The 12,034-nt window shown below is 54.9% G+C and overlaps 2 protein-coding genes across 6 annotated transcripts in view; both read right to left on the reverse strand.

Annotated features, from left to right (window-relative positions):
- Nucleotides 1–10,611, reverse strand: Adam15 (ADAM metallopeptidase domain 15). 5 transcript variants are annotated; one of them, XM_055620674.1, is made up of 23 exons: nt 10,171–10,611; nt 8,739–8,836; nt 8,088–8,164; nt 7,633–7,711; nt 7,379–7,455; nt 7,111–7,303; nt 6,135–6,200; nt 5,979–6,047; nt 5,732–5,901; nt 5,522–5,606; nt 4,918–5,066; nt 4,633–4,807; nt 4,324–4,416; nt 3,880–4,184; nt 3,597–3,792; nt 3,276–3,353; nt 2,631–2,703; nt 2,290–2,428; nt 1,859–1,928; nt 1,218–1,292; nt 726–797; nt 384–508; nt 1–292 (listed from the first exon to the last, which is right to left on the reverse strand). In XM_055620674.1, exons 1-23 carry the CDS (start codon nt 10,247–10,249, stop codon nt 250–252), a joined length of 2,586 nt encoding a protein of 861 aa, XP_055476649.1. In that variant the 5' UTR covers nt 10,250–10,611; the 3' UTR covers nt 1–249. The 5 variants fall into 5 exon arrangements, with proteins under 5 accessions (XP_055476649.1, XP_055476657.1, XP_055476667.1 ...); XM_055620682.1 differs by lacking the exon at nt 5,979–6,047; XM_055620692.1 differs by lacking the exon at nt 726–797.
- Nucleotides 10,609–12,034, reverse strand: part of Dcst1 (DC-STAMP domain containing 1) — a 16,956-nt gene continuing 15,530 nt past the window's right edge. Inside the window, exon 17 of the mRNA XM_055622434.1 lies at nt 10,609–10,860. Coding sequence (XP_055478409.1) covers nt 10,609–10,860 — 252 coding nt within the window. The remainder of the gene's footprint in view (nt 10,861–12,034) is intronic.

Here is a 12,034-nt window from a genome sequence, read left to right on the forward strand (position 1 = left end):
CACATTCCAAGATCTCACATTTATTACAACAGAGTAGAGACAGGCTGTGCTCGTGCCCCTGCGCCCCTACTCCAGCCCCTCCCCAACAGCCAGCTGCAGTTATTTCAGTGGGTCCCGGTGGCGGTGGCTCCTTAGGGCTGGACACTGCGTTGTCTAGGCTCCTGCTTCTCTAGTCATTTGGGGAGATTCGGTAGAGCCCATCTCTTTAACCTTAAATCTAGGTGCGAGGCGGCCACATCTCAACAGAGGTCAGAGGTAGAGTGAAGATGCCGCTGGGGGTGGTGGGGCCGGCCTGCAGTTTACAGAAACCGAGGAAAAGCGTCAGAGCTCCTGCTCTGGTGCAGGCGACACCCTTAATCTTCAACAGCACCCTCCGCACACACCTGCAGGGCACCACCTGCTGCATGCTTCCATCTCCTGGGCCAGGCCGGTCACCTGCTGGGTGCTGGCCCTGTGGGTTTGTAGGCAGTGGCTTTCTTGGGGGAGGGGGTTTCGTAGGCCCCTGAGACTGAGAGAGAAGGCCAGTTTGGAAGGATGTCATGTTTCTCACCCACAACGTAGGGGTCACAGGAACAGTGCTATAGTGGTCACCTTTGTCTCAACAAACCTGTCACTACCAAAGGTGCCCCTGGGATACATGCCTTTAGCACAGAAGGAGGCATCTTGCCATCACCACCATGGCTCTAGGCAGGAGAGGCAATGCCCTGCTCTCCCCTCACTGTTACCTTTGGGTGCCTCACCACTGGGTCAGCCGGCAGAGGCCGAGTAGGGGGATTGGATCGGTCAGCCAGCTCAGCCTGAACAAAGAGAGGAGTGGTTGCTTTGAAAGCACAGCCAAGTGTTGTGAGTGTGCAAAGGCTCCCCGGAGGTCAGCATGCAAAGTCAGCCAGCGGGGGGGGGGGGGGGGTCAAGGGAAAATGGGAGCATGCGCAGAGGGCTTTGGGTGCTTGCCAATAGACAGGAGCCTCGGGGAAGGAAGGTGTGGATCAATCATGGAGTCCCTGGATGGGTGTAGTCCTACTATTGACCACCAGGTGGTAGTAGAGACCATGGCAGGAGGCTCGCCCTTTGCTGCTTCTGGGACTCTGAAGGCTGAGGGGCACCCTGGTCTCCTACTGATGAACACCACTGGGGGTGATGAGTAGGGATGAGAACTGCTATTGGGCACCAAGCCTCCCACCTGTCCTGAGCCAGGGCAAGGCCCAGCCCAGATTTACCTGGAGTTTCTTGGGCACGGGGTTAGGTGGCAGCGGCCTGGAGGGGGTCACTGGAAAGTTGATGGCACTAGCTTGCTGAAAGGGCAGGAGGCACAGACAGGCAGAGTGGGACACAGATGTGGGCAGAAAGGGGTTAGTGTTGAGACAAGGGCAGCAGGGTCCCAGAGGCAGTGGGAAGTTACTCAGCTGCGTGCAAGGGAGTGGCGTGTAACAGTGGGGACACGCAGGCTGACTCCATACACGCCTCCTGCCGTGAAAGGCAAAGGGCTCAGGCCCTGGGCACTCGGTGCCTTTTCACATATGATGTCCTGAGTCTTGTGAGATCTTAGCTCTCAGAAGGCCCTTTTGAACACCACCCCATTATCCCATGGCACAGGTCACAGTGATGGGCATAGGTAGACCCACTTCTCAAAGCCATCAGTTTGGCCAGCTGAAAGAAGAGCTCAGCAGAGCCTCCTGAGGGTGACTGCCCCGCCCACTCTTGCTGTACTTGTTTCTCTGCCTGCTGCTCGCCCTGACTCCTTAGAATGACTTAGCACTCCACGGCTTTTTTGAGTCTTGAACCTTTAGTGCTACCTGTAGGGCCCGAGGTAGGTACCAAGTAATGAGGACTCTCTTTCCTTCTGGCATCCAGGGCTCACCTTAGTGCCTGGCATATGCTGTGCCCTCTGTGGAGGTCCTGGTGGTCCAGGAAGACTTGACTGGGCTGCCCTGGGTATGAAGAAAGCCAGAGAGAGAGTGGGACTAGCCACATACCTGTGGATCTGGGAGAAATTAACCCTTTGGCCCTTGGAGGATAACCTTTGTGTGGTTTAGGCCGGGGTTGTGGCTGGACAGTCCGAAAGGCTGCCTTTCCCTTACCTTGGGGCCCTGAGAGAAGTAGCCCTAGCAGCCAGGGCTGAGTGAAGTCAAGGGGTGCATGCAAAGGTGATAACGATGTGCGAAGAATGGTAGCGGGAAACTCTAGGTCTGAGCGTTGGAACTTAGAAGCAGGAGGGAAGGGCTGCATGGTTTGGGGCCGCAGAGCTGTCCCTAATCGAAGGAAATAGCAGCAGGGACACAGTGTTCATACCTATATTGGCAGCTGGATCCCTTGAGCTGGCAGAGTCGCTGATGCAGGCGGGCACGGTGCCAATAGCTGGCACCGAGGAGTACAAGGACCAATAGCAGCAGGAGGCTGAGGGGCAGGCCTGTGGTCAGGGAGCTGGTCGCTATGGAAAGAGGTCCAAAGTGAGGGTGCACCTGACTAAAACCTCTCTACCAAGAGAGGCGCAGGGACAGGAATAGGTGGTGTGCACAGACACTAGAGTCAAAGTCAATGATATGGAAGTGAAGGCTTCAGGAAGAGGACCAACGAGAAAGACAAGGGACCAGAGCTATTTCGCCCTCCCCAGTGCCCCATCCTCTAGCTACCTCTGAGCTGGGTCATGCAGTCAGGAGGTGCCCAGCCCTCCTCACAGTGGCAGTGCCTGCTGCTGTCACAGACCTAGAGGTACAAAGCAAGCAACGAGACATCTATAAGATGGGACCATTTCCTGACTTTCCTGATCTTTTTCTTTTTTCTGGTTTTTCAAGACAGGATTTTATATGTATATCTCCAGCTTTCCTAGAACTTGCTCTAAAGACCAAGCTGGCCTTGAACTTAGGGGCCCATATGCCTCTGCCTCCAGAGTGCTGGAACTAACGGTGTGCGCCACCACCACCCAGGCTTTATCTGGCTTTTCAAGAGCTCAGGCTTCTCAAATTGGCAGGAATACTGTGAATAATAGTAGGCAGACAGTCCTGGAGAGAGGTGTTTTTAGTCCATGCCAGGGAAAATGACAACAAGCTGACACTTTTAATATGTCAGTCACTAGTCAGCTGCTTTCATGCCCATTTTATACCTCTGTGGATATGGGTACCATTATTATGTCCACTTGACAGAGGAAACTCCTCAAGTAGGTTAACATGCCCCAGGAAGTGGAAAGACTGGAACCAAGGTATGTCTGCTTCCAAAATCCCTACTTTTTCATTCAGCAGGCTTTTTCCTTTTCCCCTTTCATCTCCACAGCTACTCACCCCATGGCCATGACATTTGCTTCGACATTCCTGTGCTCCCAGGAGATCCACCGGCTGGCACCGACGATCGATGCACACCTGAGAGAAAAGAGCAGAGGTCACATTGTCCCTGAGCCTTAGCTGGACTAGGCCTGCAAGAATGTGAGGCTACCCTTTACAGATGTGAAACTGAAGCTGGGCGGGAAAACAAGAGTATTTCAGCTAAAGAATCTGACTTCCTACGAAGCCTGTGCCTTTTATAACCGGCGGGGTAAAGCCTGGGCACAGGGCTGTGGTTCAGATGTTCCTGCCCACCTGGTCTCAATCACCCAGGCTACTCACCAGGCCAGAGCCACAGGCAGTGCCGGGTAGGACCAGGAGAGGCTGCGCCACATCATTGCCCAGGTCCAGGTGCACCCAGCTGCAGTTCAACTGCATCCCATCGGCTTCTAGAACCTCGGAGAGCAGACCTTGGACTGAGCCCAGCAGAGGCTGGCTCCTACCCCACTCGCACTGTAGTTGCCCACAAATGGCATCTCTGGGGGTAGGGAGAAAGGCAAGCAGGGTTGGTAGAAGAAGCACCGACGTTCCATGAGCTCAGGAGGAGCCTGTTTTCTCCACTTACCTAGGGGTGCAAGGCATATAGCTGCCATTGGGGCTGCGCCCACAGCTCCCAAAGGCATTACCCCGAGTGTTGGCTGTTTGGAGGCAAAGTGGTGCAGCAGGCTGGGCCCCAGGTCCCCAAAGTGAGCAGCACTGCTGGGCATAGGAAGCACAGCGCCCATGCATACACACAGCTTGTCCGCCAGCACAAGGCTCACCGTCCCCCAGCCTGATGTCGGGGGGACACTGAGAGCTATCTCCTGGGCAGAACTCAGGCAAATCACAATCATCTCTAGGAGGGCGGCACTGCCAACCAGCTGGGTGCAACTGTGGAGGAAGGTGAGCATCAAAGTAGGTGCTGGGCAAATTCAGCCAGGAGCTCAGGGGCACAGAGAGCAGAATGACTCTTGGACTCTGATGCCTGGCAAGCGAGCTCTGGGGTGGCTGGTCTCAGGCCTATGCCCACCTTGCAGTTTTGACAGCAGGGTCCATCAGCTGCACACTGTGCCCCTGGCCTCAGCTGGCAGGTGAAGTAATCACAGCAAGGATCAGTGCATTCCTGGAGGCAAGGGGATGGGGGAGCTGAGCCTTGGAACAGCACCGTGCATGAGCCCACAGGGAGCAAACTCAGGTGTCAAAGCCACACAGTAAATGAGAACCAGCCAGGAAGGTCCCCTCAGAGCCAGAAAGCTATATAGGAAATTTAGAAGGACTGAATAATTAGGGTAAGGGACACAGATAGGGAGTGGGCAAGGCTTTGGGGTCAGGGGCTCACATCAGGGAAGCCACAGTCACACTGCTCGCCAGGGTCCACAAACATATTTCCACACAAAGGGGACATAGGGGCCAGGCCAGGCAGCCGTTCGAAGAGGCAGCTGCCCATCCCGTCTAGGAGGGCTTTTTCCAGGGCCTGTCGGCTGCAGTTGCTGAAGTTCAAACCTGGTAGGAAACTGGGGAGAGTGGCGAGGAAGTTTGGCCCAGAGGCTCGGCTAGCTTGCCTTACCCTCAGGCAGCCTCACCTATCCCATCCCCCACCTCACCCCCATCACCAGTTACTCACTCTGTGGAGGCCTCCATGATGCAGCTCTTAGCTGGAGCTGGGCCTGGACAGGGACAACTGCTCCCAGGTGAATCATGGTCTAGACCCAGGCTGTGGCCCAACTCATGGGCGATCGAGGAGGCAACTCCTAGGATGCTTGTAGAGTGATCCTATTATTGGGGAGGGAGATGCCCCAAGTCCAACCCCAACCTGGACTCAACACGGTGGACAGCCTACCCTGACTATTCCCATTCCCTGCTCCTCTGCTCTCCTGGATACTGTCCACCTCCTACTTGCTACTAAAGTAGGAGAGTCCAAGCCTGGGTGTCTGGAAATCTAAGTTCTAGCTCAACTCTGCCCTACTCCCTACCATGTAGCCCCTGGTTATCACCTCTGCCGTTGGGCCTCATGATTCCCCTAGAAAAGCAAAGGTGTCACAAGTGACAACTCTGTGATGACCTGGCCACAGACAAGTTCCCTTCCAAGTAAAGGCCTCCCAGTGCCCTCTACCCTCTTTCCCAGCTTTGAGGTCAGACAAGTTTGAAGGGAGCTTCAGTGAACAAAAGCTCCACACACTGGAGAACAGTGACACTGTAGCTGGAACAGAGGTCCGGGGAAAACTTACCATACTCACACCCCCAGAGAAGTCAGGGGAACAGATGGAATTCTGAATGGCCATGCCCACCATGGGCCCAGAGAAGGAAGTCATACTGTGGGACAGAGGTGAAAGATCACGGTCTGAAGCCACTGTCAGAGCTTTAGAGGAGTGGACAGGATATGAGGCTGGCCCTGACAAGATAGCACCAAGCTCTGGTAGGTGAACATGGGGCCTTACGTCACCAGCTGGGCACTGTCGTGGGGCAGTCGAGGCAGCAGGTCTGTCCGGCGCCACTGGAGGAAGCTGTCTAACAGGACAGCTGGGTTGGAGCTCATCTCTATGAGGTCATGCTGGGTCCATGCCTCTAGGCCCACAAGTGCTACCCGAACATTCAAAGGCTGGAAGAACTGAAAGGCTGAGGTTCAAAAAAGGGGCTGGGGCAGCAGGAAGGGAGCTGTGGGCCTCCCACCCACCCAGAACTCACTGTGTCTAGCAGAAGGGCCACTTCTAGTGTCCTGTTTAGCAGCTGTTGGAAGTCAGGGTACTTCCTGACCTGGGGGCCCAGCGGGGTTACCTTGAGATGTGGTAGAAGGTGGGGTGGGGCAGGGGGCAGGAGGGGGCATGGTACCGGCACACTCACCTCTGAATTGTCAGCCACAATCACCAGCTCAATAATTTTGGTTTCTGTTACCACATCCCGCTTAAGCTGTGGATAAGAAGTGGGGAGCGTCAGGCAAATACTCCTTGGGGCCATGGCCTTGGGCTGGGCAAGCTGTGCCACACCCACTCTGAATAGTCAAAGGATGAAGACCTCCCAGAAGGCATGAGAGGCCAGCAACCTGCCCACTGTGGACCAGGAATAGATTATGAACCTGGTAATAGGGACTCCACTTTTCCCACTCCAAACTCTGCTTCTAATTAAAAACAAGGTCAACCTTTCATTTTTGAGACAGTCTCTTGCTGTACAGCTCAGGCTGGCAGTAATGTGATAGCCTCATGCCTCTGCTTCCCAGATGACTGCTGGATACAGTTGTGTACCATCAAACCTGGCTTCTTTCAGTTTTTAAAAATAACTAAAACCAGGCATAGTGGTGTGCACCTTTGATCCTAGCACAGGCAGAGGCAAGTGGATCTCTGTGAGTTCAAGGCCATTCTGGTCTATAAATCCAGTTCCCAGCTACACAGTGAGACCTTGTCTCAAAAACAACAAAACAAACCCCAAAGCAACTAAATAATAGCTGACATTATCAAACACACTATTCCAGGCACTTCACCTTGGTTTTCACTCTAAAATATAGTCTGCATCTTTGTAAATTAGGAAGTTGTATTTGTATTGCTTTCTAGTTGCAAGCTTCTACTCAAGTGAATACTCTCTGCAATGGGCCTAGGAGATAGGTGAGGCATTTGAGGTGACTCGGGCAAGTCACCTAACCACTCTGTTTCTTCATTTGGAAGTAGAGCACTAGGCAGCACCTGCCTTCTCGGGTTGCTAGGAAGAGCAAGTGAGGCGGTGTTCACTCCGTGCCTGATGCATGGGGACAGCTCCATCAGCAGGAGCTACTGTCCATGTGAACTGGGCGCTGAGTCAGGCTGGTGCTGCTTCCATGCCTCCTCACCCTGTGAATACGGTGCTGTCCCCGAAGGAGGTCTCGTTCAGCCTGAGTGGGCACAGATGCATGCCAGCTTGGGACACAGGTGTGGCCTGGCAAGAGGAGGTCTTGGATCCAAGGAACAATGAGAGGACCCTGAGGGTCTCCAGGTCCCAGCTCCAGTGAATAGCTTCTCTCTGGGGACAGGACCACCAGACCCCTAAGGAAAAAGACAGAGTCAGAGAGTTTTCTGCCTGTGTACCCTCTCCCCTGATAGAGAACCCACCCACAGTACCTGACGCTGGAGCAGGCACAGAAGGAGACCCAAGAGCCGGGGCGGCCCTGCACTCCTCCGTGGTAGCAGCAGTTTTCCTACACAGGAAAGCTGCATTGGTTAGCACCAGCTCACAGGGAAGAGCAGAGAACCCTAGACTCCAACTTGCGAAAAGCCCACAGACAGGATTCTCTACTCCCTCCCAGGCTGCCACCCTCCCATCATCCTTTCCTTCTCTGCCCAGGCCAGAAACAGCACAAGAGAGTCTGACTCACCAGCCTGTGTCCCTCACTGACCACCCGAGTGCCATCAGGCTGGTACCACACCAGAGTTGGGCGGCCAGGGACTAGATCTCTGTGGGAAAAGGAGGACAGTATCTGAGCCAGCTCCCAGGGTGCTGCAGTGACAAGCTAGAGCCAGAGATGGACAAGGGTATGTTAGGACCAGACACCAAGCCACTCAGTTCCTCTGAGACCACAGAGTCTGAAGGCTGAGCTGTTGTCATCTCCTGCTTCTCTGGGTTTGACATATATGATTGTATGAACTCAGGCGAGTTATTTAACTTCTCTCAGTTTTAACTTCTTCGTATATTAAATAAGGTAACTACCTGATAGTATCTACCTTTTAGGATTGTTGTGACGGAGTCCATGAGGGTCAGTATTTAGTACTTGGTGTGTAATAAATGTTTTATAAATCATCTCCCAGTAGTTACCCATGCCCGCCACCTTACCTACTCCGCAGAAGCTCCAGGATATGACTCTCACCGTCCAGCTCCAGTTTGACCCTCAGGGCTTCAGATAGACCAGTCTGTGGATGCCAGAGACATGTCACCTCCCCTCGCCTGCCCACAGCCCTTTATAACCCGAAGACCTCATGCTCTCGGGAGAGTACCAGTGATGAGGTCACTGGTTGGGGGATCCCAAGGGAGGGACCAGGAAGCCCTGCCTGGACTGGGGCATTGTTCTAGGGGCTTGTGTGGGGAGGTCAAGGAAGGCATCTGAGCCACCCTTTCTCGGCTTCCTGCCCAGAGAGGAAGCATCATGAAGGACCCAGCACAGGCCCAGCCCTTCCTCTGACTCAGCTTCAGAATGTGTGTCTGTCTGTCTGTCTGTCTGTCCCTGTCCCTTTCCAAATCTCTCCCCACTGAGAAAATGAACAGCATGAGATGGAAGAAGTAGGTTTAGTGTGAGAGCTCTCCCAGTGTACATGGACGACTGGCTGGGGCTAGGGCAGACAGATGTAGAGGAGAAAGGGGCTGAGTGTAACCAGGTGCTGAGGGGAAGCAGCTGGACCTGTTCACTAGCTGCATAGCCAAACTTTGACCTCAGGATGATTAATAATGTGGAGTGAGAGAAAATATTATTAGCAGGGGGGTTCTCACCTGGAGGACTTCTGCTAGGCTAATTGCTGGGTTGTCTTGAAAGACCTGCCTCTCCAAGGCAGCCCTCTCTGGTGTGGCTTGCTGCTCCTCAGCGCCTCCTGCAGGGTCCCAGAACATCCTAAGAGATTGCTGAGGGAATTCTTGGCAAGGTTAAGAGATTACTGGGGGAATCCTTGGCAAGGCTGGGGTTTCTGGTGTCCTCAGACCCACCAACGCAGCACATAAGGCATATTAGTAGCTTAGGGGCTCCTGCACTGCATGCTGGGATTTAAAGGAGGATATGGAGGATATGGAGTGAGGGGAGCTTCTTTTCCAACTTCTCGATTTCTCCCACAAGTCCCCAAAGAAAGTTCACTTTATCCAGCTTGCAGCCCCTCCTTGTCTCCCTCTGGCCAATCCCAAGGTTCTCACAGGGACCCTCCCCTGTTCCCATTCCTTCCCAGTCACATCCCCCACCCAATCAGGAATGCCCTTTCTTAGGACTGGGAGAAACCTTGTGGCCTGGTGCCCACTTGCCCTTCCTTTTCCCTCATAGAGGAGATGTTGGGAACGCCCATCTCAGGGTAAGCAGTGCAAACACCCCTACCTCCCTAAGCAGCCTTGATGCCCAGTCAGGCGCACCCGTTCCCAACAGCCACCGCTTCCTCCGCCAGCACCCCCAACAATGGCACTCTCCCCTCCGGACACTCCACCCCCGCCTACCCTCTCCGCCCCCAGCCCAAGACAGCAGTGGGAAGTGAAAGTTCCAAGGAGGAGTTGGTGTCCCAGCCTCTTTCCTGGCGAGTGCTCCCTCCCCTGGCTCCTCCAGGCCACTCCCGCTCCCCCGCTCTGCCAGGCTTCTGGTGGCAACCGCACCCGGGTGAGCGGTGCTGGCAACCCAAATCTGGAATGAACAGCTGGAAAGAATGCTTTTCACTAAGATCCCACGAGCCGGGCCCATTCTACCACTACACAGAGTGGAACTGTCAGCTAGGCCCTAGAGAGACATCGGCCCTGAGGAATGACTCTTTCCTCGGTTTGAGTGGGCGCTGGGCAGGCTCTGTGCCGGAACCTGAAAGTGTCTGCAGGGATAACTCTAGACTTACAGACAGGACGCGCCAGCATCCCAGCATCATTCTCCTCCCTCCTCCCTCCTCCTCCTCCTCCTCCTCCTCCTCCCCCCCCTCCCCCCCCCTCCTCCCCCCCCCCCTCCTCCCCCCCCCCCCCCTCCTCCTCCTCCTCCTCCTCCTCTTCCTCCTCCCTCTTCTTCCTCCTCCTCCTTCTCCTTCTTCTCCTTTCCCTGGCCAAATTTCCCGGCCCTAGGCCTTGGTCAGCACACCCAGCAGGCTGGGCCCTGCTTCGGCTCCCGCAGACCCCAGCACCCCAATACCTCCAGGTTTCCTTGTACCTCTTCCTGGTCAGCCTCTAGACCCACTCCCGGGTGGGAACTCACCTATATTCGGGAGCGGCGGGGAGGGCCGAGGGCTGCCCGCGCCCAGGAGTCCCAGGGCCCAGAGCAGCGCCAGCCGCATGGCCGCGGAGCTCCAGGCCGGGTGAGGGCAGCAGGTGCTGGGCCACGCGTGGAGAAGCAGCCGTGGCCGCGTCCGACACCAGCTCCGCACAGCGCAGCCTCTAGCCCCCGCCCCTGCCGAGGCCCCGCCCCTGCCGCCCAACACAGCCTTTTTCCGGCAGCTGCAGGGATCCGCGTGGACAGGACTGGATTCGAGCCTTCCTTCCTTCTTCGCTGTCCTCCGGCCTCTGGTCTTGGCCCGGCTTCACGCGGGGTGTGCGGGCCGGCACCTCCGGCTTACCCAGTCCCAGATCCCCGCCAAGCGCCAGCCGCAGGAGCGTGCATCACACTTTATTGAACAAGAAGGCAGACAGCATCCCGTCATTCGCCGTAGACGGTGTCGTCGTTGCTGTCGCTGTAGGCAGAGGAAGAAAGCTCCTCGCGGGGCGTGCACACCGGGCACCGCCGTCGCATGTCTTCCCAGCACGACCGGCAGTACACTGTCTGGCAGTCCAGCGTGGGGCACACGTAGGACTCGGGAGTCTCTGGTGCCTGGCACACTACGCAGCGCCGACGCGTCAAGCGACGCAGGAGAGGGCATCGGCGGTACAGAGTGTCAACCAGGTGGTGGCGCTGTTGGGAGGCGAGGTGGGTCGTTAAGGCCCTGTGGGCTGAGCAGAAAGGGTTGTCAAGGGCACTGGGCAGCTCTTAATGTATGAAGTCCCAAGCCTTGACAGTGCCAAAATGGAGGAAGCTGGGATGGACGAGAAGAGCCCTGAAGGACGAGGGTGCTATGGAAATGAGTCTAAAGAGCTTCCTTTTCCTCCATGATGAAATTCGGAGCCTGCCTACCCAAACTCTCTCCCCGAGGATGACCTGCAACCATTCTCATGTACCCCTCTAGAGCAGCTTAGAAGGAAGTAGGGCAGACAGATTATGGTTATTTAGACCTCGGAGAGGTGGCTCAGTGGTTAAGAACCCGGACTGCTCTTCCAGAGGACCCAGGTTTGAATCCCAGCACCCACGTAATGCTAACAACTGATTATCTTCTGACCTCGGTGGGCACCAGCCAGTTACGAGGTGCACGGACATATGTGTGGGAAAATATTTATTCATTAAGTAGATGAATAAATAAATTAAGTTTAAAACAAAGATATCTCAAGAAAGATGGTGGAACTTTTCTAAGTGAGCTCAGTCAAACATGGCAGGAACCAAATCACAAACCTTGCTATCATTCTGCTCAGTATTGCATTTTCCAAATACTCTCTTCATACAACTGCCAGGGATTCTTTACTGGCTACTGCTTAAGAAATACCAGCCAGGTACTGTGGCGCAAGCCTATAATCCCAGCACTCTGTGAGCTCGAGGCCAGCCTGCTTTACAAAGTAAGTCCAGGACAGCCAAGGCTGCACAGAAAAGCTCTGCCTTGAGAAAAAGAGAGAGAGAGAGCGAGAAAGAAAGAGAGAGAAAGAAAGAAATTCCAGGGACGCCACTGCCTGCCAGATAAGAGCAGGTCTGGGCTTGGCCTTCAGAACGTTTTAGGGGTCTGTTTCTTTCTGGCTTTGCTCTGCCCCCTGGTTTCTGGCACTCGTATGTTGCTTTCCTTAGCTGAGCCTTTGCCCTTGGCATTCCCTTTGATCTCTGAGGTTTTTTTTTCACATCCTGTTAAGTTCAATTTCAGTTTACTTCAGGACCGGGCCAAGGAATCCCAGCCTGTTGGTGTCATATCCATGTGGCCATGGGACACGTGTGACAGTCAGGGGACAGCTTGCAGGAGTCCTTTCCTTCTACTTGTGGATGGGATGGG

This window comes from Psammomys obesus, unplaced genomic scaffold, assembly GCF_907164565.1.
Source record: "Psammomys obesus unplaced genomic scaffold, mPsaObe1.curated_primary_1811, whole genome shotgun sequence".
NCBI lineage: Eukaryota > Metazoa > Chordata > Mammalia > Rodentia > Muridae > Psammomys > Psammomys obesus.

Coding starts and splice junctions, on each gene's coding strand:
- Adam15 (XM_055620674.1), bottom strand. CDS start 10,249: ATGCGGCTGGCGCTGCTCTGGGCCCTGGGACTCCTGGGCGCGGGCAGC. Junction 2,429..2,630: donor CTGCATGACCCAGCTCAGAG/GTAGCTAGAGGA, acceptor CTCTTTCCATAG/CGACCAGCTCCCTGACCACA. Junction 293..383: donor CAGCAGGTGGTGCCCTGCAG/GTGTGTGCGGAG, acceptor TGTAAACTGCAG/GCCGGCCCCACCACCCCCAG.